Source organism: Ranitomeya variabilis, chromosome 1 (assembly GCF_051348905.1).
Source record: "Ranitomeya variabilis isolate aRanVar5 chromosome 1, aRanVar5.hap1, whole genome shotgun sequence".
In the NCBI taxonomy this organism is placed as follows: Eukaryota; Metazoa; Chordata; class Amphibia; order Anura; family Dendrobatidae; genus Ranitomeya; species Ranitomeya variabilis.
The window spans coordinates 383,605,068-383,629,512 of record NC_135232.1 but is presented as its reverse complement, the minus strand read 5'-3'; the positions used below and the strand labels follow the sequence as shown (position 1 = coordinate 383,629,512).

At 41.8% G+C, this 24,445-nt stretch overlaps 1 protein-coding gene across 1 annotated transcript in view; it reads left to right on the top strand.

Moving 5' to 3' along the window:
* LOC143760658 (cytochrome P450 1A3-like) overlaps positions 1–24,096 on the top strand; it is an 86,404-nt gene extending 62,308 nt beyond the window's left edge. Inside the window, exon 7 of the mRNA XM_077249043.1 lies at positions 22,901–24,096. Coding sequence (XP_077105158.1) covers positions 22,901–23,183 — 283 coding nt within the window. The 3' untranslated portion in view covers positions 23,184–24,096. The remainder of the gene's footprint in view (positions 1–22,900) is intronic.
* The last annotated feature ends 349 nt before the right edge of the window (positions 24,097–24,445 follow it).

The following is a 24,445-nucleotide window of genomic DNA, read 5'->3' as shown; positions in this document are numbered from 1 at the left end:
CAGTTCTATGCCTGGCAACGTAGTTATCAGAGCTAGTCTGCTGTGCTCTTGTCTACTGATCCTGGTTCCAGTTATATCAGCTAAGTCTGCCTTTTGCTTTTTGATATTTGTTTTGGTTTTGTATTTTTGTCCAGCTTGTTCCAAATCTATATCGTGACCTTTGCTGGAAGCTCTAGGGGGCTGGTGTTCTCCCCCCGGACCGTTAGACGGTTCGGGGGTTCTTGAATTTCCAGTGTGGATTTTGATAGGGTTTTTGTTGACCATATAAGTTACCTTTCTTTATTCTGCTATCAGTAAGCGGGCCTCTCTGTGTGCTAAACCTGGTTCATTTCTGTGTTTGTCATTTCCTCTTACCTCACCGTCATTATTTGTGGGGGGCTTCTATCCAGCTTTGGGGTCCCCTTCTCTGGAGGCAAGAAAGGTCTTTGTTTTCCTCTACTAGGGGTAGCTAGATTCTCCGGCTGGCGCGTGTCATCTAGAATCAACGTAGGAATGATCCCCGGCTACTTCTAGTGTTGGCGTTAGGAGTAGATATATGGTCAACCCAGTTACCACTGCCCTATGAGCTGGATTTTTGTATTCTGCAGACTTCCACGTTCCTCTGAGACCCTCGCCATTGGGGTCATAACACTGCACCGATGGCCAAATTTTTTCTCACTTTGATCCATGGCCGGACAAAGTTTTGTCCACGCATAAACCAAACCCACGTCAACAGACGTTAACCCTGTTGGGTGAAGGTGATCCATTTGTGACGAGAGTCAGATATTGAGGTGCCCGTGGACTTTACTGTGCTGTCAAGGCAGGAAGAGGAGCAGGGTGACTTTCAGGGTGAAGAGTGAGAGAACAGAGAGGATGATGATGAGGTTATAAATCACACCTGGTGTAAACTCAGAGGCATGCAGCTGTAGCTCAGCAGAGGAGGAGGAGGAGGAAGACGAGGAGGTTAAGTAGACACAGAGTTATTCAACCACGATAACCAATTCATCCTGTGGCCTAACTCTGGCAGTGGACAGCATCATTCTGCAGTTGGCTATCTTGGGCCTTTTTTTCAGACTGTCAAAAATCTAAAAAATCATGTTAGCTGTCAAATTTTTAAAAATAGACCTAGTAGAGTAAAAAAATGAAATCATTTCAGTACTATAAGCATGAACTGGCACATGCGTTAGTCTGGGAATGTCAATGTGCTAAAATGCAGACAAGCAGATCTCGCCAACTACTGTCCATCCCATCAACTACATCTTCTGATTCTTTCTCCTCCCTCACCATGGCAAGCGTTGTCACACAGGCCAAAGAACCTCCACTTGCTTACCCCCTAGAGTTGTGGTTTTTGAGGGTCTGTCAGCTGATAGGGAATTGTACATGCCTGCTGTTTTTGATTGATCTTACATACCAAGCACACCCCATCTTTTTCAATCCACCATAACATCCCTGCCTGTACCTCTCTCACAGTACAGCAGCTTGTCATGTTCACCCTATTCCACCCTGTGTCGATAGAGCAGCAAACCCTGGTTTGTGCAATTGTGCTCACGTAAAAGATTATTTACTCCTACATAGGGCAAAGTTAACAGCTTGAATTTCACCATCTTCAATCTACTAATAATAATAACCTTTATTTATATATCACAAACACATTACGCATAGCTTTACGAGTCAGCAGTCCATATAAAACAGTCCGAAGTTTAAGATAATTAAACAATTAAAGCAAAAATAATGACGACCCTGCTCTTCACAGCTTATTATCTTTAATGAGGTAGGGGTGACACCAATTACAGGTGATTATTTACAAAGATGGTATAACTATGTTGAGAAAATGGGGAGTAGATAAAGGCTGCATGAGCTTTATGGTACGGCTGAGTTTAATGATGAATAATGTTCAGAGAAGTAGAGAATAAGCTATATATATAAAAAGGACTTGATTAGGGAATGTGATAGGCAGCCATAAACAGATGTGTTTTTAGGGAGCACCTAAAAATGTCTAAGGTGTGGTTATACTACTAATTTCATAGGGTACAAAAAGCTGAGTCAACTAGGTAGGAGATTGAACTGAGCTGGACAAAATCGAGATCAGGGGTGTTACTGTCTTTGTGTGTCTCAGAATTTGAAAGTTGTGAAAGGCCATGAGAAAAAGGGTTGTCAATCCTGAGGACTTGAAGTGTGGCCCCAATGCATAACAGTGGTCAAGGAAGTGGGTGGGTGAGCCTGGGTGCCGATTTATGACTGCTACTCTGTGGGAGAGGGGATGGAACACCCTGATGGAGTGAACCTCAAAAGAAGAATGGTGTCCAATCAGCCTGCATTTATTTATTGGGTTAAAACAGGATTGTTGTTGGCAGCGAGGAGTGTAGGGTTATCGTGGAGTTAGCAGTCATCATACAGTGGGACATACACAAATCCCATGTGTTGTAATCTGGAGATGGATAAGCCATATACTCAATATTACTTTTCTGAGAACTAATTATTGTGAACAGCCTGCAGCCTCCTTGGATGATTCATCGCCCAATTGTGTTATTGTCTGGAAGATAGGGGCCAGCTGAGAGCTATTCGCTACTAACATCACAGCGCTTGCATGTCCTGTGATCTCTGTGATTATTGCATGGCCACCCCAATCTGTTACCATGGAAATAAAGACTTTCCGCCTTATGGACACAGATGGTTTCCAAAAGCTGATGGCTGTCGTAGTGTCCTCAATACCAGTTGCCCAGCCACTATTACGTCTATAAGAAAGATGTGCCTGCTAGAGTTGAGCGACTTTTACTTTTTTCGGATCGAGTCAGGTTTCGCGAAACCCGACTTTTTAAAAAGTCGGAATGACAGAAAAATGACTGGCACATCCAAACTAGTGTGAATAGGTGCATACCAGGAGCCGCTACCTCCATACACAAATATACAAAAAAGGTTGCACTCTATCGTGCCAAAGCATGTCTAATATGAAACACATGAAATATGAATAGCAAAGTGGCTTTTGAACATTAGAAAAATATTTGAGAGATGCTTTGCACAGAATTTGATTTAAACAAATAGTGTGAGCCCATCAACCATCATCAAGGTGGTCTCATTTTAACTGATGGGTCCCTGACCTCCCTGTCCAAATGTGAACACTTACCAAAGGCCAATGTCTGTATGCCTGGGTGAATGTGGACACCTCTGTCAGCAAAGCCTACAAATGGGTTGGCCGGAACCAAGTGTGATAGGTGTAATTAAAAACCACATGGTGATGGGAGGAGTGCTCAGTCAGTAAGCTAACATAGAAATTACAGAAAAATGACTGGCACATCCAAACTAATGTGAATAGGTGCATACCAGGAGCCGCTACCTCCATACACAAATATACAAAAGAGGTTGCACTCTATCGTGTCAAAGCATGTCTAATATGAAATACATGAAATATGAATAGCAAAGTGGCTTTTGAACATTAGAAAAATATTTGAGAGACACTTTGCACAGAATTTGATTGAGACCACCTTGACGATGGTTGATGGGCACCCAGTCACACTAGTTTGGATGTGCCAGTCGTTTTTATGTCATTTCTATGTTAGCTTACTGACTGAGCACTCCTCCCATCACCATGTGGTTTTTAATTACACCTATCACACTTGGTTCTGGCCAACCCATATGTAGGCTTTGCTGACAGAGGTGTCCACATTCACCCAGGCATACAGACATTGGCCTTTGGTAAGTGTTCACATTTGGACAGGGAGGTCAGGGACCCATCAGTTTAATGAGACCACCTTGACGATGGTTGATGGGCTCACACTATTTGATTAAATCAAATTCTGTGCAAAGCGTCTCTCAAATATTTTTCTAATGTTCAAAAGCCATTTTGCTATTCATATTTCATGTATTTCATATTAGACATGCTTTGGCACGATAGAGTGCAACCTTTTTTGTATATTTGTCAAAAGTCGGGTCGGGTGAAATCGGCCGATTATTGCGAAAAGTCGGGGGCTGACTGAAACACGAAACCCAATGCAAGTCAATGGGGAATCAAAGTCGGCAGTGAGTGGAGGACAGGAAAACACCTACAGTGCCCATTTTAATGCCAAAAACATCAATTCTTATTACTTAAGCTTGTCAATCTTAATTTAATTTATAATAATAGTTAGGCATTGAAAACCGGGGGTCATTTGGCTAAAGTTGTGGGGGGGGGGGGGGGGGGGTAGGGCTGGCTCAAGATTTTCGTGGGCCCAGGAAACGCGGAATACGTCACAGCGGTGTAGCAGGGAGAAGTAAATATTTAAACTTTGCAAGTGCTGTGATCCTGAGCAAGCAGGGGGGCCCACTCATTGGCACTGGCACAGGGCCCCTCATAGTACGGCGGTGTGTTTGATGGCGGGTGGTGCCTCCCACTGGCAGAGACACTTTTGCGTACTATGAGGGGCCCTGTGCCAGTGATGTCACCAATGAGTATGACCCACCCACCTGATGAAGGAACCTGCACTTTCATCTGCACCTTCCTCTTTGTCCCCGTGTAAGGTGGTATAGTATGCGGGAAGGGGAACGTGACTTTCAGCAGGGTCAGATTCTGGCTGTGTAGAGTGCAAGGGGAATGTAGTGGTCTGGGTCAATGTACCAGCAGACTCATCTAGCAGTGGCTGGGCAATGGGCAGGATGAGGAGGAAACACAGATATACCCCCAAATAATAAAGTAGGCTAAATACAGTTCAAATATGGTAACAAGACTAAACAGGTGGCATTGCTTTGTTCAGTGGAGGAAAACTGTAATGAGTGGCAGACACAGTTAGTAGGCCCAAATAATAAAGTAGGCTAAATGCAGTTCAAATGTGGTAACAGGACTAAACAGGCGGCATTGCTTTGTTCAGTGGAGGAAAACTGTAATGAGTGGCAGACACAGGTAGTAGGCCCAAAAAATAAAGTGGGCTAAATGTCTGGCAAAAAATTGTTCATAAATAAACAGGTGGCATAGCTAGGTACAGGGGTGGGCTCCTCTGCTGAGTAGCAGACAGTGGTAGTAGGTGCAAAGTATTAACTGGTCTATTGGCCAGGGCCCCTGTATATTTTAACTATCATCTATCATTTCAACAAATTTGTTTTGGCAGTGCCATTGAAGGATTTAACAGCACAGACTACACAGTGGTGGAGCAGAGAAAGGTAAGTATTGCAAGTGGTAGAGCACTGTTCGAGCTGGGGGGAACACTCTCTCATGGGCGGCGGTACTGGCACAGGGCCCCTCATATTACAACGGTGTGTCTGACGTTGGTTGTGCACCACCACCATCAGAGACACTTCATTGTACTATGAGGGACCCTGTGCCAGTGCCGTCGCCCAAGAGTGGGCCCACCCACCTGTCCAGGCAAACGGCACTCGCACAGGTGCTTGCGCCAGGTGGTGACTACGGCCCTGTGGGGGAAGTCAGCCCATTTAGAGAGGTATAAAAATGGCCTATGGTGGACATTCAGCAGCTGCAAATGGAGGAATTGGAGAAGTCAGTAAGAGGAGGCCAAAAGCAAGACATTTTTCAGGCAAGCTACATATCAGCAGGGGAAGGTGGGGCAAAATAATTTGAAATCTGGCTCAACACCTCCAGCCTTAGGTGCTATTGTGCTTTTGCCACTACCACCAGATGCACCACCACCACCACCACCATCAGTACCAGCTGGCAACCACCGCCCATGGGCTCTTCCACCAGACTCCCTCATTTTTTGGAAAATCTAAACAAAATAACAACCGTTATATGTTACTGTAAAACAAGGTAGAAGGTGTGTATAAACTTGTTGAGAATTTAAATCTCCCTTTTTTTTTGGGAGACTGAACCAAAACTCAGGCCCAGTGTATATAACAACGCAATGTAAGTGGCAGAAAGTGGCTGGCTGATATATGACAAACTAACAGGATTGAAGTATATTCACTTTGTGAGAATTTGAATCTCACTTTTTTTGGGGGGAGACTGAACCAAAACTCAGGCCCAGTGTATATAACAACGCAATGTAAGTGGCAGAAAGTGGCTGGCTGATATACGACAAACTAACAGGACTGAAGTATATCCACTTTGTGAGAATTTGAATCTCACTTTTTTTGGGGAGACTGAACCAAAACTCAGGCCCAGTGTTTATAACAACGCAATCTAAGTGGCAGAAAGTGGCTGGCTGACATACGACAAACTAACTGGACTGAAGTATATACACTTTGTGAGAATTTGAATCTCACATTTTTTTGGGAGACTGAACCAAAACTCAGGCCCAGTGTATAAAACAACACAATGTAAGTGTCCGAAAGTGGCTGGAATGTATATATGAAAAAATACAAGGACTGTAGTACAATTTCAATCTCCCTACAATGATCTCAGGACAAGTATGGCAGCAATAAAAAGGACTGCTGCACACAAAAGTGTGGACAAATAAACAAGATAACTGTGCAGAAAGGAGCAACAGGATTTTTGCTTTTAAAAAAGCAGTTGGTTTGCACAGCAGCGTGCAAACAGCAATGCAGCTATCAGGGAGCCTTATAAGGCAGCCTAATAAGCTACAGAGCTGATGCACAAAAATATAGCCTCCACTGTCCCTGCAAAAAAAAGGTGGTGTTGTACAGTGGAAATCGCTACAGCACAAGCAGTTTGGGGGTTAATCTTCCCTCCCTAACTATATCCCTTCTGATGAAGCTGCAGCAACCTCTCCCTATGCTAAGATCGGCAGTAGTAAGATGGCGGTCGGCGTCCAGACCCCTTCATAGCCCCTGTGACGCCGCAGGAAGCAAGCCAATTACTGTCATGCCCTTCTCTAAGATGGTGGGGACCGAGACCTATGTCATCACGCTGCCCACACTCTGCGTCCTCCTTTATTGGCTGAAAAATGGCGCTGAAAGCGTCATACGAAACGTGACTTTTGCGCGCAGATATCGGCGACCTCATGGCCGATCCCACACTAGGATCCGGTCGGATTTCATGAAACCCAACTTTGCCGAAAGTCGTCGATTTTTTAATTTGTCCAATCCGTTTCGCTCAACCCTAGTGCCTGCGCTACAGCAACAAGTCACAAACACATCACCTGTTCCCTGAAAAATGCAAAAGTGCCTTGCGAACGTATTCAGCTCCCTGGAACTTTTCAACCATTTCCCACATATCATGCTTCAAACATAAAGATACCATATGTAAATTTTTGGTGAAGAATTAACAACAAGTGGAACAGAATTGTGAAGTTGAACGAAATTTATTGGTTATTTTAAATTTTTGTGGAAATTCAAAAACTGAAAAGTGGGGCGTGCAATATTATTCGGCCCCTTTAACTTTATACTTTGTAATGCCACCTTTTGCTGCGATTACAGCTGCAAGTCACTTGGTGTATGTCTCCATCAGTTGAGTACATCGAAAGACTGAAATTCTTGCCCATTCTTCCTTGGCAAACAGCTCGATCTCAGTGAGGTTTGATGGAGATCGTTTGTGAACAGCAGTTTTCAGCTCTTTTCACAGATTCTCGATTGGATTGAGGTCTGGACTTTAACTTGGCCATTCTAACACCTGGATACATTTATTTGTGAACCATTCCATTGTAGATTTTGCTTTATGTTTGGAATCATTGTCTTGTTGGAAGACAAATCTCCTTCCCAGTCCATGTCTTTTGCAGACTCCAACAGGTTTTCTTCAAGAATGGTCTTGTATTTGGTTCCATCCATCTTCCCATCAATTTTAACCATCTTCACTGTCCCTGCTGAAGAAAAGCAGGCCCAAACCATGATGCTGCCGCCACCATGTTTGACAGTGGGGATGGTGTGTTCAGGATGATGAGCTGTGTTGCCTTCACGCCAAACATATCGTTTGGCATTGTTGCCAAAAAGTTCAATTTTGGTTTCATCTGGCCACAGCACCTTCTTCCACATGTTTGATGTGTCTCCCAGGTGGCTTGATGCAAACTTTAAACAACACATTTTTTTGGATATCTTTTGAGAAATGGCTTTCTTGGCTGCATCTCTGATCAGTCTTCTCCTTGTTTGAGATGAAGGTTTAGAGGGACTGCCGGGTCTTGGTAGATTTGCAGTGGTATCATACTCCTTCCTTTTCAATATGATCGCTTGCACAGTGCTCCTTGAGATGTTTAAAGTTTTGGAAATCATTTTGTATCCAAATCTGGCTTTAAACTTCTCCACAACAGTATTACGGACCTGCCTGTTGTGTTCCTAGGTCTTCATGCTCTCTGTGCTTCAAACAGAACCCTGAGACTATCATAGAGCTGGTGCATTTATATGGAGACCTGATTACAAAAAGGTGGACTATATTTATCATCATTAGGCATTTAGGACAACATTGGATTATTCAGAGATCCACAATGAACTTCTGCAGTGAGTTTGCTGCACTGAAAGTAAAGTAAAGTAATATTGCACGTCCCACCTTTCAGTTTTTGAATTTCCACAAAAATTTAAAATAACCAATAATTTTCATTCAACTTCACAATTGTGTTCTACTTGTTGTTGATTCTTTACCAAAAATTTACATTAGGTATCTTTATGTTTGAAGCATGATATGTGAGAAAAGGTTGAAAAGTTCTAGGGAGCCGAATACTTTTGCAAGGCACTGCATGTCTGCCAGGGTGCAGAACAAACCTCTGTATGTAACAGTTCCTGCAGTGCTTCTGCCTCCTCCACCTCCTCTAGGGCCTCCACCTGCTCCCTCAACCCCTGACTTAATTAAGCACACGTTACAACACTGCAGAGAGAATCCCTTCCCCACCTCCATACTGCGCAGCCAGGGATCACCGTAATCAGGCAGTGCATACAATAATATGCCTTGGAGATATCAGTCATACAGATCAACAGTTTTGGACAGCTTATCCATGCCGAGTTTGAGCATTGGCTGTCTACACTCAACCTGGAGCTAGGGAAGGCCTTGTGCAATAATGGTGCAAACTTGGTGGCGGCCCTACACTGAGCCAACCTTACACACTTGTCTTGCATGGTTTGCATCCTCAACCTGATGGTACAGCATTTCCTCCGCCACTGTTCTAGCCTGAATTTTCTGCTGCAGAAACCACTGTCGTGTTGACTTCCACCATTCCACTTCAGTCGGAAGCAAGATGTTTCGGACTACCGGTTAACCAGTTGATATACGATATGACTACACCATGGAATTAAACTATGCACATGTTGCAGCGACTGTGGCAGCAGAGCTGAAACCTGGTGCAGGATGACATTTTTCATAGCCTGACACAACGCAGTGGACGTGGTGCAATTCACACTTGCATACTGAATACAGATGAAGGACCTCTGCACCCTTCTGTATGATTTCTTAATGTCTACTAAGAGGGTTAGTGGTGAAGTTGCTGTCATCAGCATCCCTAATACTGTTATACATGCTGGAGCACACTTTAAATAGTGTGGGTGAGCAGGTAGTGGTGGTGGTCCTGCGGGAAGAGGAGGAAGCAGAGGAGGATACATTTAGGGTTAGCAATATCTATACGTTTAGGTCTGTCATCTCACAAACGTTTGCCATGGGAGGAACAAATGGAGAAGGACCTTGAAAAGGATGAGAAGTAAGAGGTGATGAACGAGCAACAGTTAGGAGATGAGGACGATAATGATTCCCTCTATGATGTCTGTGGTTGTCAGGAGGGGATGGATGAAGAAAGCTTGAGTGTTATACCACCACCAACACACTGTGGAGTTGGACCTCATGAAAGAGACCAACCCATGAGTGCCTTCTTCCAGCACTATCTGCAACATGATTGTTACCCGTATAGTTATGATTCCAAATAATGCTGACTACTGGGTTGCCAGTGTTTTCTAGACACAATACAAAAGTACATTTTGCCTGTTGCTTCCCCCCTAGAAGGGATGCACCCATGCTGCAGTATTAAAACATGCTGGAAGACAATCTTGACAGTGGTTTTCCCCAACACAGCAGTGAGGCGCACAATTTGAATCACAGAGATAGCCTTCCAACCACAAAAATTTTCAGTTGTCAACACAAAAACATTAGCAGTCTTGTAGCGCTGTAGTCCTGTGTTATAACACCACCAAGGACAGCATCTGCAAAAAGTTTGTATGTTCTACCCTTGTTTGTGAGGGTTTACTCCCAGCAACTATTTTTCTACCCACACTACAAAGACATACAGATAGTAAATTTATGTTGTGAGTCCCAATGATGTCAGTGCCAGTGATGTCTGTAAAGCGAATGTTGAATTATTGGTGCTATATAAGTGATTCAAACCTCCAAAAATTGAAAGTGTTGCTCAGGCACACATATCAGTTTCATAGATTACTATTGTCAGAAAAATGTAAGGATAGTAACATGGGTAGTTGACTCAAAGACAGTGGGAACTGCCAGTATCGGAGGCCTACTGCTACAGGCAACACACAAGAAGGAGACCCAATGCGGAATCTACACATTTACAAAAATTAGTGCCAGACACTAACAAAGTGGCATCAATTTTACTACAGTAGAAATAGTATTATAGGGACCAACAGGTCTTTGATTACACCCAACCAAGCAGATGGACATTCAAGCAGGGCTGTTCACATTTCCACAAATTATTTTTAACATCTCCAGCAGCAGCAGCAACAGCACTCATATAAGCCCCACTAAAGATATCAGAACCTGCAATTACGCAAGAACAATGCAGCACACTAAAAACTACAACATCCAGTAACAGAAATTGTCAGTTGTCTTTGGTAGGACGTCACTTTAGTGGGTCACTAGTGCTTTCAGAAACAGTAACACCTACCCCACATACACCTCGAACACCAAGCCTAATCCCCCTTCCTCCACGATCTCGCTTTTTTACAGTCATGTTGCTCAGATAGTGTGCTTGGATCAGACTATTCGCAACTAAAAATAGATTTTTTACTCAGCATAACCTCTGTACACAGCTGAATTTCAGCGGCACAAAATTAGAAGGTGAAATATGGCATGGTTAATCACGCTACTCACAGCAGAAAGAATTGTTTAAGTGTCGATGAGGCCTGCATGACATAAAAGATATGTTCCAAAAAATATCAAAGTGAGATGTCACCTACTGTATGACGTTAGTAACAGAAGAACTTTTTTGGGTATGTCAATAAGGCCTGTATAAGATTGAAAAAACACCACAGAAAAACAGGCAAAGGTGCTTACCTGTCTAGGCCTCAAATCAAATGCACTCTCATGGTGCAGTGGGCCCCAAGTAAAGATGGCGACTACACAGGTGTGGTAATACCAAATGAGACAGCCAGCCTACAATCAGGGATTGGCCGCTGGGCACACCAGTGCAAATAATAATCTGCAGCAATGTACACACAGAGTATGCACAGCAACTGGATCCTAGCCTATTAGTAACGCCATGTGGCGGGCTGACCAGTGCTAACTGTAATGCGTCCTGTGTGAACAGAGGCCACAACTTACAAAGCCATCAGGGCCCAACTGCACCTCAAAAAGTAAAAGTAAAAAAAGTGCACAAGAACATATCGAAAAATGTAAGGTATTAGTTAATATTATGGCCACAATACATAAGCTGGCAACCCACGTCACGGGTCCTCACGCTTGCCAGTCCTAGTCTAACAGCAAAAACCACAACAGGAGGAAAAAAAAGAGGAAAAAACCTCCACTATTCTAGAAAAAACACCACAGAAAAACAGGCAAAGGTGCTTACCTGTCTAGGCCTCAAATCAAATGCACTCTCATGGTGCAGTGGGCCCCAAGTAAAGATGGCGACTACACAGGTGTGGTAATACCAAATGAGACAGCCAGCCTACAATCAGGGATTGGCCGCTGGGCACACCAGTGCAAATAATAATCTGCAGCAATGTACACACAGAGTATGCACAGCAACTGGATCCTAGCCTATTAGTAACGCCATGTGGCGGGCTGACCAGTGCTAACTGTAATGCGTCCTGTGTGAACAGAGGCCACAACTTACAAAGCCATCAGGGCCCAACTGCACCTCAAAAAGTAAAAGTAAAAAAAGTGCACAAGAACATATCGAAAAATGTAAGGTATTAGTTAATATTATAGATATTAGTTAATATCGATATGTTCTTGTGCACTTTTTTTACTTTTACTTTTTGAGGTGCAGTTGGGCCCTGATGGCTTTGTAAGTTGTGGCCTCTGTTCACACAGGACGCATTACAGTTAGCACTGGTCAGCCCGCCACATGGCGTTACTAATAGGCTAGGATCCAGTTGCTGTGCATACTCTGTGTGTACATTGCTGCAGATTATTATTTGCACTGGTGTGCCCAGCGGCCAATCCCTGATTGTAGGCTGGCTGTCTCATTTGGTATTACCACTAGTGTTGAGCGATACCGTCCGATACTTGAAAGTATCGGTATCGGAAAGTATCGGCCGATACCGGCAAAGTATCGGATCCAATCCGATACCGATACCCGATACCAATACAAGTCAATGGGACTCAAGTATCGGACGGTATTCCTGATGGTTCCCAGGGTCTGAAGGAGAGGAAACTCTCCTTCAGGCCCTGGGAACCATATAAATGTGTAAAAGAAAGAATTAAAATAAAAAATATCGCTATACTCACCTCTCCGACGCAGCCGGGACTTCAGCGAGGGAACCGGCAGCGTTGTTTGTTTAAAATTCGCGCTATTACTTGGTTACGTGAATTCCCGGCTTGTGATTGGTCAGGTCGGCCATGTTGCCGGGACGCGGACCAATCACAGCAAGCCGTGACGAAATTACGTCACGGCTTGCTGTGATTGGTCCGCGTCCCGGCAATATGGCCGCCCTGACCAATCACAAGCCGTGACGTCACGGGAGGCTGGACATGCGCTCATTTTAAAATGGGCGCGTGTCCAGCCTCCCGTGACGTCACGGCTTGTGATTGGTTGCGCCGCGGTCAACCAATCACAAGCCGGGAGGCTGGACGCGCTCATTTTAAAATGGGCGCGTGTCCAGCCTCCCGTGACGTCACGGCTTGTGATTGGTTGCGCCGCGGTCAACCAATCACAAGCCGGGAGGCTGGACGCGCTCATTTTAAAATGGGCGCGTGTCCAGCCTCCCGTGACGTCACGGCTTGTGATTGGTCAGGGCGGCCATATTGCCGGGACGCGGACCAATCACAGCAAGCCGTGACGTAATTTCGTCACGGCTTGCTGTGATTGGTCCGCGTCCCGGCAACGTGGCCGACCTGACCAATCACAAGCCGGGAATTCACGTAACCAAGTAATAGCGCGAATTTTAAACAAACAACGCTGCCGGTTCCCTCGCTGAAGTCCCGGCTGCGTCGGAGAGGTGAGTATAGCGATATTTTTTATTTTAATTCTCTCTTTTACACATTTTAACATTAATGTTGTTGCGATACCCGATACCCGATACCACAAGAGTATCGGAATCCCGGTATCGGAATTCCGATACAGCAAGTATCGGCCGATACCCGATACTTGCAGCATCGGAATGCTCAACACTAATTACCACACCTGTGTAGTCGCCATCTTTACTTGGGGCCCACTGCACCATGAGAGTGCATTTGATTTGAGGCCTAGACAGGTAAGCACCTTTGCCTGTTTTTCTGTGGTGTTTTTTCTAGAATAGTGGAGGTTTTTTCCTCTTTTTTTTCCTCCTGTTGTGGTTTTTGCTGTATAAGATTGAGTAGATGCTCCAAACATTTTAAAAGTGACATGTCCCCTTCTGTATGACATTAGTAACAGAATAATTTTTGGGGGCCTGTCGATAAGGCCTGTATAAAATTAAGTAGATGCGCCAAACAATTTAAAAGACATATGTCCCCTACTGTATGACGTTAGTAACAGAATAATTTTTGGGGGCCTGTCAATAAGTCCTGTATAAGATTGAGTGGATGCTCCAAACAATTTAAAAATTACATGTCCCCTACTGTATGACTTTAGTAACAGAATAATTTTTTTGTGCCTGTCTATAAGGCCTGTATAACATTGACTAGATGCTCCAAACAATTTAAGTGACATGTCCCCTACTGTATTATGCTAGTAACAGAAGAATTTTTGGGGGCCTGTCGATAAGGCCTGTATAAGATTGAGTAGATGCTCCAAACAATTTAAAAGTGACATGTCCCCTACTGCATGACATTAGTAACAGAAGAATTTTTTTGGGCCTGTCAATAAGCCCTGTATAACATTGATGAGATGCTACAATTTAAAAGTGAAATGTGCCCTATTGTTAGTGACAGGAATTTTTTGGGGGGCAGGAATGGGAACGTACAACAGGATCAATAATAGGGCGGCTATAGGAAGTTTGAGATCCAGAATCCAGCCTACAACTATTACTCATCTACCTAACATCAGTTACCAGAGAGCGTTTCATGCTCGTCAGAAGGAAGGTGTAACAGAGGCACGTCTCAAGCTAGGTATAAAAGATGCCCGTGAGGAATAGGATGCCAATGATGCACATAAATCAGAAGATAGGCTCAAAACAAATTCAGACTGAGATCTCAGCCTCTATTTCATGTTTGTAAAAAAATTAAAATAAAATAATTTTGATGTGCAACAGCTCTACAGACAGAGCAATTTCAGCGCCACTAAATGAAATGGTTGGATATAGAGGGCTGTATCACGTTTATCAATGGAAAAAAATAAATATTTTATTGTGCTTGAGGTCTGCAGACAGCTTCATATCACCACCACAAAATTACAATGTGGTATATGGTGGTCTGTATCATATTCAGCAACAGAAAAAATAGAACTTTTTTAATGCCCATTAGGTCTGCAGACAGATTCATAACACCACCACAACATGACAATGTGGGATACGGCGGGTTGTATCTCATTCAGCAAATGAAAATATAATTTTTTTTAATGCGCGTTAGGTCTGCACAAAGACTCATATCACTGCCACAAAATGACAACCTGGGATAAAGCAGGCTGTTTCTAGTGATGGGCGAGAACTAAGATGCTTGGGTGCTCATTGCTCGGGTCGAGCAAATTGGAATACTCGGGTACTCGGCCAGCACTACAAGCCAATGTAAGTCTATGGGAGACCCGAATATTTTTACCGCGATCCCTCCAAGGGTACTTTTAAGGTCTAAAAATATCTGAAAATGATGGAAACACTGCTCACACAGGAACCTCATGGGGATCGCCCCTGGAAGCATTCCTGACTCCTAGTTCACAGCTTTAATCATTTTTTTCTGAGATTCATGCCATTTCTCCCGGTGCCACAAAAAACACATGAAAACGAAACCAAAACGGGTTTTGCTTGGAAATATGTCAAGGTACAGCCTTTGCAGGTTAATAACTTGCCTGTAAGGCCAAATATTTAACCCCAGACCGAAAATTTCCTCTCCCATTTAGGCTTAGTTCAGAATCAGCATTTTTGAAGCGTTTTTTCAACTTTAACATTGCTTTCAACCACTACAAATGCATTCACTGGGAAATGTCATTGTAACATTTAACACCCCTAGCTGGCCATGTGGTGTGTGACACATAAGCAGACCCATCTTGTTTCATTTATGAAGGGGGACTCTTAAAGTCACAGAGGCTATTTTTACTGGTGCATCAGGTGGCATTAATCTTTATAAAGGGTCATTATGAAACAGTGGGTCTCCTAAGCTGTTGTAGCCTATGCTGTGAGTGGATGGGCTGCCAAGAATTACTACGCACCACAATACCCCTTTCATAAGATGTCCAGGGGGGACTCCTGAAAAAGTGATGCATTGAATTCAAGGCCTGCCCTGCTACCAATTCATATGCACCCCAATAAGCCTTTGAACCCACATAGTGGATGGGCCCATGAAAATCGACTTCACAATATGCATTTTGTACTCCTTACTCCTTTGTTTTACACATTGGCGGCAAGGCCAGCCCTGCTGCATAGTCAGTCATATGCACCCCATTAGGCCTTGGAACCCACATATTGGATGGGCCCAGGAAAATCCACTTCACAATATGCATTTTGTGCTCCTTACTCCTTTGTTTTATACATTGGCAGGAAGGCGAGCCCTGCTGCATAGTCAGTCATATGCACCCCATAAGGCCTTGGAACCCACATAGTGGATGGGCCCAGGAAAATCCACTTCACAATATGCATTTTGTGCTCCATACTCCTTTGTTTTGTACATTGGCAGGAAGGCGAGCCCTGCTGCATAGTCAGTCATATGCACCCCATTAGGCCTTGGAGCCCACATAGTGGAATGGCGCAGGAAAATCCACTTCACACTATGCATTTTGTGCTCCATACTCCTTTGTTTTATACATTGACAGGAAGGCGAGCCCTACTGCATAGTCAGTCAAATGCACCCCATTAGGCCTTGGAACCCACATCCTGAATGGGCCCAGGAAAATCTACTTCACACTATGCATTTTGTGCTCCATACTCCTTTGTTTTATACATTGGCAGGAAGGCGACTATAAGTTGCACCATCATTTTATTAAAAAAAGTTCTAATTTTCCTCTCCTAAGTTTGGGTTTTTCAACAAAGAGTTACTGTATTTTATATGTTTCCCCTATCTGGCATTTTTTTCTTTCCTTATATTGTTTTTGAAGTGTCTCCATCTGCCTCATTAGAGTAAGTGGTTCCATTGGAGGTTTTTTCTGAATCACATTTTTGTGGGATTTACACAGAAACCCTGATTTAAGTGCTTAGCGTTGAACACAAGAATATGATCTTGCTTCTAACTGAAAGCAATCATAAAATGTTATGTACCTCAAAATGTTACCAATAAAACCCCTAAATTATCCTACACAAATCCAGCCCCCACTCAGGTCCATCATCTGTCTCTGGAAATATAGAGGGTTCCCACGTTACTGGTGGAACAAAGGCTCTGGAAATGCGACACAGCTCCCAGCCCCTCAAATAGAATCCAGTGAAATCTATGCTCTCAAAATTAATTGTCCCTTTCCTTCTGAGCCCCACAGTGTACCTAAACCGCAGTAAGCAGCCATTTGCTTGGCATTATTGCAGCGGGGAAAGTCCAATTAGCAATTTACGGGGTGTGTGTCTCCAAATGCACAAGCTGGGCACAATGTATGAAAATGCTGCAATATATGGGGGCTCTACACATTATGGGGGCACAGTGTATGGTCACTAAACTGGCATACTTGCGATTCTCCAGAATTAAACACTACATGGATGTTAAAAATAGTCCCTGCAGCCGTACATTAATTAATTGAGAGGTGCAAATTCTACAACGGGATCAATTTTGTTTTTTTTTCTGCTGTTCTTGCACCTTAGAGGCTCACCAACCGTTGTCCGCAAACTTTTTTAAGACTCCAAAAGCCTTCCTTCTCAGCCCTGGCGTGTAGTCAAACAGCAATATCTGGTGACATATCGGGCATCAACACGTTTGTGAGAAATTGTGCAGTATTTTTTGGGGTCCAGTCTCATCTATTAACTCTTGTATAAGTGACAAATTTGCAACAAATAAAAAAATACCTTTTTACTACTAAAATGTTATATATTCACACCCAATATTATAAAATTCTGTGAGGCATATGTGTGTTCAACATTGTCACTACAACTCTTGATGAATCCCTTATGCAGTGAAGTTTGCAATATGAAGTCACTTGTGGGGGTTTCTACTGTTCTGTCATGTCAGGGGCTCAGCTAGTGGAGCCCACAATCTATTCAAATGAAATCTGTGCTCTATGAGTCAAGTATCCCTCCTTCACATCCGAATACTGATGTGTGCTTAAGCAGTAGTGCACAACTACATAGGGGGCACTGTCACGTTCAGTGAAAATTGCATAACAAATTATTAGGTCCAATGTTATAAAGTTTAGTGAATAACCTGTAGGTTAAAAATGCTGGATACACACTTAGATAAATTACTTGATGGGTCTAATTGCCAAAATGTATTCAATTGTGGGGGTTTATGCTATTTTGGAATGTCGGGGGCTTCGCAAATTCGACATGGCATTCATAATCTATTCCACATCAATTAACGCTACAAAATTCAAATAGCGCTTTTCCCTTTTCGAGCCATGCAATGTGCCCAAACAGCAGCTTTTGGCCACTTACAGGGAAACTACTTGTTCAGAAGAAATTGTGTAATAAACTATGAGGTCTGTTTTTTTTCTATTATCCATTGTGAAAATTACTTATTTAGGGTTAAATCAACATTTTAGCCAAAAAATTCAAAATTTTCGTTTCCACATCCACATGTTAAAAAGTTATGTGAAGCATCTATGGGTTCAACAACCTCAACACACCCACAAATGAATTCCTTGATGGATGTACTTTCCAAAATAGGGTCACTTGTAGAGGGCTTCTGATGTTTTGGCAACTCAGGGGCTCTGCAAATGAAACATGCTGTCTGCAATCTATTCAAACCAAATTTACATTCCAAATACCATGTTGTTCGTTCTTTTCGAGGCCTGATGTGTTTTCAAACAGAATGTTTGGCCTACATGTGGAGTATTGGCAGAAGAATCTTTGTGGTCCACTTTTTCATGTTACCTTTTGCAAAAGTTAAAAATTCGGGCAAAAGCAACATTTTTGTGAAAAAAATGAACATTTTCAATATGACTACCTAAGTCTCTAGTAGTTACCTACAATCCAAATCTGGAGGCGCTAAGGGGAGCTGCACGGAAATTACAACCTTTACTGCAAAAAGATGCCCGACTACAAGCAATTTTTCCAGACCCCCCACTACTGTGTTTTAGGCAGCCCCCAAATCTAAGAAGCATCATTGTCAAGAGCTCCCTGTCCTCTCCAACAGCTGCAGGTACCTTTCCTTGCTACCAGAAAAAATGTAAAACCTGTCCATTTATGATGACCACGGAGAAGATAAAGATCCCCAATTCACATCAGGACTACAAGATCCCAGGTACTTTCAGCTGCGTCATCTCTAATGTGGTGTACCTAATTATTTGTACTAAATGTCCAACTGGGGGTCTGTATGTGGGGGAGACAGGGCAGAAACTGAGAACAAGGATCAACGCTCACCGCCATACAATAAGAGAAAAAAGAATGGATATACTTGTGGCAATACATTTCTGTCTCCCAAATCATAACATTATGGACATGAAATTACTTGTATCCCTCCGTCACATACAATATTCGGACTAACGAGTTCACATACAATGTGCCTGTCAGGCGCCTGCTGGAAAAATACCTATAATATCTAATGTTTGCAATTTCAGTGCTCTAAAAGTGATCAGTGACCTTCATAGGGATGTAATAAAAGAGACTACACATAATCAGTTGCAAAAAAAACCATTTACTTAACATAAAACTAATAACTATGAAATACAAACTTTTCATAGTCCCCAGTTCGACTCTCTCAAAAAAATGTACAAAGAAAATTTTTGAACACAAACTTAATTTTAAGGTACCTTAAGTACTATTAAAAACATATTCAATCAGAAGTAGATGCTGAGGTTTCCCCAGAAAAGTCACACTTGCAGAGCAAATAGCAAGAATTACACACCATTTTTGCATGTGTCAGGCAAATTGCTTTATGACATTTGAGACATTCATAATTTGAAAGCCTTCTGGTTCCGCTTTCTGTTTGGCAGGTGGTGCGTCTCCTTCTTTTGTGAGGTGGTGCAGATGGTGACTTTTCACCATCATCTTCTGGGCGGAACCTTTTGAGCTGAACTTGAAGGCGAGAGGGGATACCGATTGTTTTCACGCTTCTCCTGCGTAGCTCTCCAAGTACTAGTTCATGGGCCAATTTTTTCAGATACAATCGTCTACGGAGTGGTTCAAGCTTGTTTTCAAGATAAATCACTTGTGAATTTATACCACCCAAATTCAACATAGCAAAAAATATGACCATTGGCCAGCGTTTGATGTTTCTGCTGACGTTGAAAGTGGAGCACATCTGATCTGCTGTATCCACACCCCCTTTGGTGGCATTGTAAAATGTAATTATCTCCGGGTTTTTTTCTTCCCCAGTCCCAGGATCGATGGCAGCATCATCATGAAGTGTTGATAAAAGAAGTACGATTTTTTTGGCATGTGGTACATAGGAAACTAAAGCCTTTCCATTATGGAATGCAAACATACTGCTGTACTGTTGTCTCTCTTTCACACTTACAAACTGTGGCGGCAATTCCCTTTTGTTTTTTCTTACAGTTCCCACATATGACAGCTTCTGAATTTTCAGATAATCAATCAGATCACAACTTGTAAACCAATTGTCAGCTGTAATATTGCGACCCGATCCAAATAATGGTTCAGCCAGTCTTTTTACAACATCAATGGGTTTGTTGCTCACACAGTAAGGACCTTCTGGTTGTTTTCCTGCATAAACTTCCAGGTTGTAAGTGTAGGTCTTACTGGCATCAACAAGGGCATAAATTTTTATTCCATATTTGTTTGGCTTTGATGGAATATATTGACGAAAGGCACATCTACCACGAAAACCAGGGAGCATTTCGTCAATAGTGAGATTCTCTCCAGGGTAATAACTTTGTTTACAGTTTACAACAAATCTTTGAAATATATCACGAATTGGAGCAAGTCGGTCATGTGTTTTGCGTTCGGTTCGGGTAGTTCTGTCGTCAAGCCGAAGGCAACGAATTAGAATCTTGAATCTGTTTATGGACATAACAAGGCTAAATTTTTCAACTCCATCCCCATCTTTACCCCAAAGTTCCTCCAAACTTTGTCTATTTGCCCTATAAGCTCCTGCAAGGTACAGTAATCCAAAAAAAGCACGCAGTTCTATTTCATCTGTGGGCTTGATGGTTCTGTTGCAGATGTACTTGTCCTTTATAATGTCTATATATTGGTTGGTATATGTGACAATAGAGTCCAGAATGTCATCTGTAAATATACTGTTCCAGCATTCAACTGCAGTTTTTGCATTACGTGCAGTTCCTATTACTGCAGGAAGGTGAGTAATAATGTTTAAAGGTTCCCTACGTTTTTTCTGGAATGGCTTCTTGTTCCATTTAGTATTTTTATCTTTTCCAATATAATATGATCCAACTTCTTCATCCTCACCACTGTCACCATCTTGCTCTGTTTCAGAATCCAGGACACATTCTTCCACCTCATCATGAGAATCAATCTCACTTTCCTCTCCTAAATCCTCATTCAGTGTGAGGTCTCTATCATCTAACAGCATGTTTGTTACTTCCTCAACATCAAGTTGTTTGGATAAATTGTACATTTTCCTCTCCATTTCAGCAGATAATCTGAAGCAAGAGAAGGAATATGTTAGGGAACTACTGTATATGCTTGAGCAGCACACTTTCTTTTATAAAATCTCCCTTATTTCTATGAAATATCCTCACATTTTGTGCTATACATTCATAAAACAAGCTAAATAAACTATTGTGATGAATAAAAACATAAAATACCAACCTTACTGAATGTGACGTATTCACATACAATGAGCCTGAGAGATCTGTGCAGCTATATCCTCTCCCCTGAAGCTCTGAAATCCAACTGTGATATCAGGTTTCACAGACCTTCAAGAGACAGGAGACTACCTGGAGGGAGGGGCTTTCCTCACAATCTGGTGAGGAAGGAGAAATGAAAGTAAAAGAGAAGCGCCTGTCAGATCAGTTGTATGTGACGGAGGGGTATTAAAGGGTAACTTCAAATCGCAGAAAGACAGGAGAGTCTGGGAATATAAACTGATGACGACCTTTGACACTCTAAATGCAGGAATGAATGTGTCACACGGATTTATGTCTTTTTACATCAACTAATGAACTTGCCCATCAGACCATGTGGGGTCATCACAACAGAACCAGACCCTAATCACAGGACAATAAAACAATCCTTATCTAAGAATTGGCCCAATATTTATGGACGTAACTGTTTATCACCCATGGTAATTCTGCTTCATGTCACCTGGCTTATCCATGGTTTTTGTTTCCCCTCTCCCTTTTTTTTTTTTTCTATACTATGTTGTGCATAAATATGTGATTCCTCAGAATTTGTTTTAGCCTTTGCCTGATGAAGAGACGTATGTAGTCTCGAAAGCTTGCAATTTGTTACCATCTTTTCAGTTAGCCATTAAAAGGTATCAACCACTGAGGACTCTCAATTCTAAATATTTTTCTACCTAAGTTTATTAAATTCTGCGTAGTATCTGTGTGTTCAAAATGCTCTCCATATCCTTGGATAAAATCCTTGAGGGATGTAGGTTCCAATATGGGGTAACTTGTGGGGTTATTCATCTGTTTGGGTGCCTTAAGGACTGTGCAAATACAACATGGTACCTGTAATCTATTTCATGCAAATGTGTGTTCCAAAATTCCCTTCCCTTCCCTTCTGAGCTCTGCTATTTGTCCAAACAGACGTTTCTGACCACATGTGAGATATCAGTGCGCTCAGAATAAACTGGGTAAAAAATTGTGTGGTACATATTTTGGCGATGTTTCTTATAAAACTGATATAAAACTGAAAAAAATTGGGGCTAAAGCAAAACTATAAATTGCATTTTTTTTAAATTTGATTTTGCATTAATTCCTGTGTATCACTTGAAGGGTTTAAAAAATTCCTGACAGAAGTTTTGAAGTATTTAAGGGGTATGGTTTTTAAAATGATCTCACTTCTGGGAAGTTTCCAATACATAGGTTCCCCAAAGTCCACTTAACTCTGAATAGGTCTCTAAAGAAAAAGGTTTTGTAAATTCCATGAAAAAATTAGAAGTTGCCACTAAATTTTAGCCCTTCTAACATCCTAACAAAATAGAATTATGTTTGAAAAATGATGCAGATGTAAAGTAGACATATGAGAAATGTTGCTTATTATTTCATTAGTGCAGCATAAGGATATAAAGATTGAAAGTATAAAAAATTAAAATTGCTAATTTTTCTAAATTTTTCCAAAAATTCTGCAATTTTCAGACATAAACCCAAAAGATATCGACCTAACTTTACCACTAACATAAAGTACAATGTGTCACAAAAAAAACAAAATCACTGGCACATGTTGAAGCGCTCCAGAGTTTTTACCACATTTGGCCAGGTCATTAAGGTCAAAATTGACTTTGTCACTAAGGGGTTAATATAATGCAAATTACTTCATTTTGACTTGAATTGTTTTAATGAAAGCAGCCTAAAACCGTGTTTGAATTTTACTTGTGTTGTAGAACTCTTTGGGCAGATCCAGAATGTTTTACACCAGAGCGCTTTTTGGATAAAGATGGAAAACTAGACAAAGTAATTGCTCAAAATGTCATTCTTTTTGGAATCGGTGTCCGTAAATGTCTGGGAGAAGAACTTGCAAGAAATGAATTGTTTTTAATGTTAACAATTATTTTGCAAAAACTGCAACTGGAAAAGAGGTCATCAGATGAAATAACATTCACACCAAATAAAGGAATGAATCTCAAGCCAAAAAAATATGTAATGAAAGCTGTAAAACGTTATTAGCGTTACATAGTCTAATCAAAGTATAATTTTGAAATATACACTTCTTAAATGGGTGATCCACTGCTCGGACACCCATTTTATATTCTGAATGTTTGGGGCTGTTAAAATAAAAACACCTATACTCACCTCCGATGTCAGCACTCGAGTTCCCGGGGCTGTTATGTCACAAAAGCCCTGTACCCAATTAATGCTGGCTTCACTGTTTCCGCCTTCAGACATATTGAACATCAACATCAAGTCAGGGCTGTGGCTGCTCTTTGACTTCCTCTTAATTTTCTATTTATCCAAAGGTGGGGACAGTGAAAATAGCGTTGATTAGGTGCAGGGCTCACATGAAATAACAACCACATGTGAGCCCCGGGAATGCAACTGCGAATGCCAATGGAACGGTGCTGGCATCGGGGGAGAGTATAGGTATTTTTATTTTAACAGCATCAAACAAGGGGAATGAGAACACTGAATAAAAACCAAAAAGGAAGTCATAGAATTCTAGAAAACAAAGGAAAAAAAACAAATGAAGCACAATACTTAATGAATCAAGATGTCTAAAATTTAGCTTTAAGTTTCACATAATTTGTATATCATTAACATGTCTATCAATCTTCTGATTTCCATAATTATTTAACGTTTTCTTTTTGTTGTTATAAATTTAGGGTTGAGGAGTATAAATCATAGTGTATACTTTCATGTTTATTTTTTATAGACTTCCAATTAAAAGTTTGGACACACCTGTTCATGCAGTGGTATTCCTTGTTCTTATCGGATTCAAGGACATTTTTTTATGCCATACATCATGCTGTGTATGTGAGAAGACAGCTTTATTTTCAAATCAGTGTGATTACTGTAATACCAGATTTCTATAGTGTATTATTTTGTTACTTTCACAAAATAAAATTGTATAAATTTTTGTCAATATATTCTGAGGATTACAACTTTCTTTTTTTTGGTAAACATTATGCATGTTTTTTGCAGAATAAGTTGAAGTTTTTATTATTTCCATTTTGGACTATTTAACATTTTTATAATTGCTTTGTATTAATATTTTTGAGGCACAGAATGAGCAAAACTCAGCAACTCAGTAATTCTGTTTATATTTTACCATTTACTTTGCATGAAAAGCGATAAGCCGTCTTTGTTTTCGGCACAGTAGTATTAGGTTGGGGTCACACTTGCCTGTGCAGTGCGAGAAACTCACGCGAGTGTCTTGGCACGCTCTGGTCCCGAGTGGCGGCGGCAGTGCCGGGTATTGATGCAAGAAACTC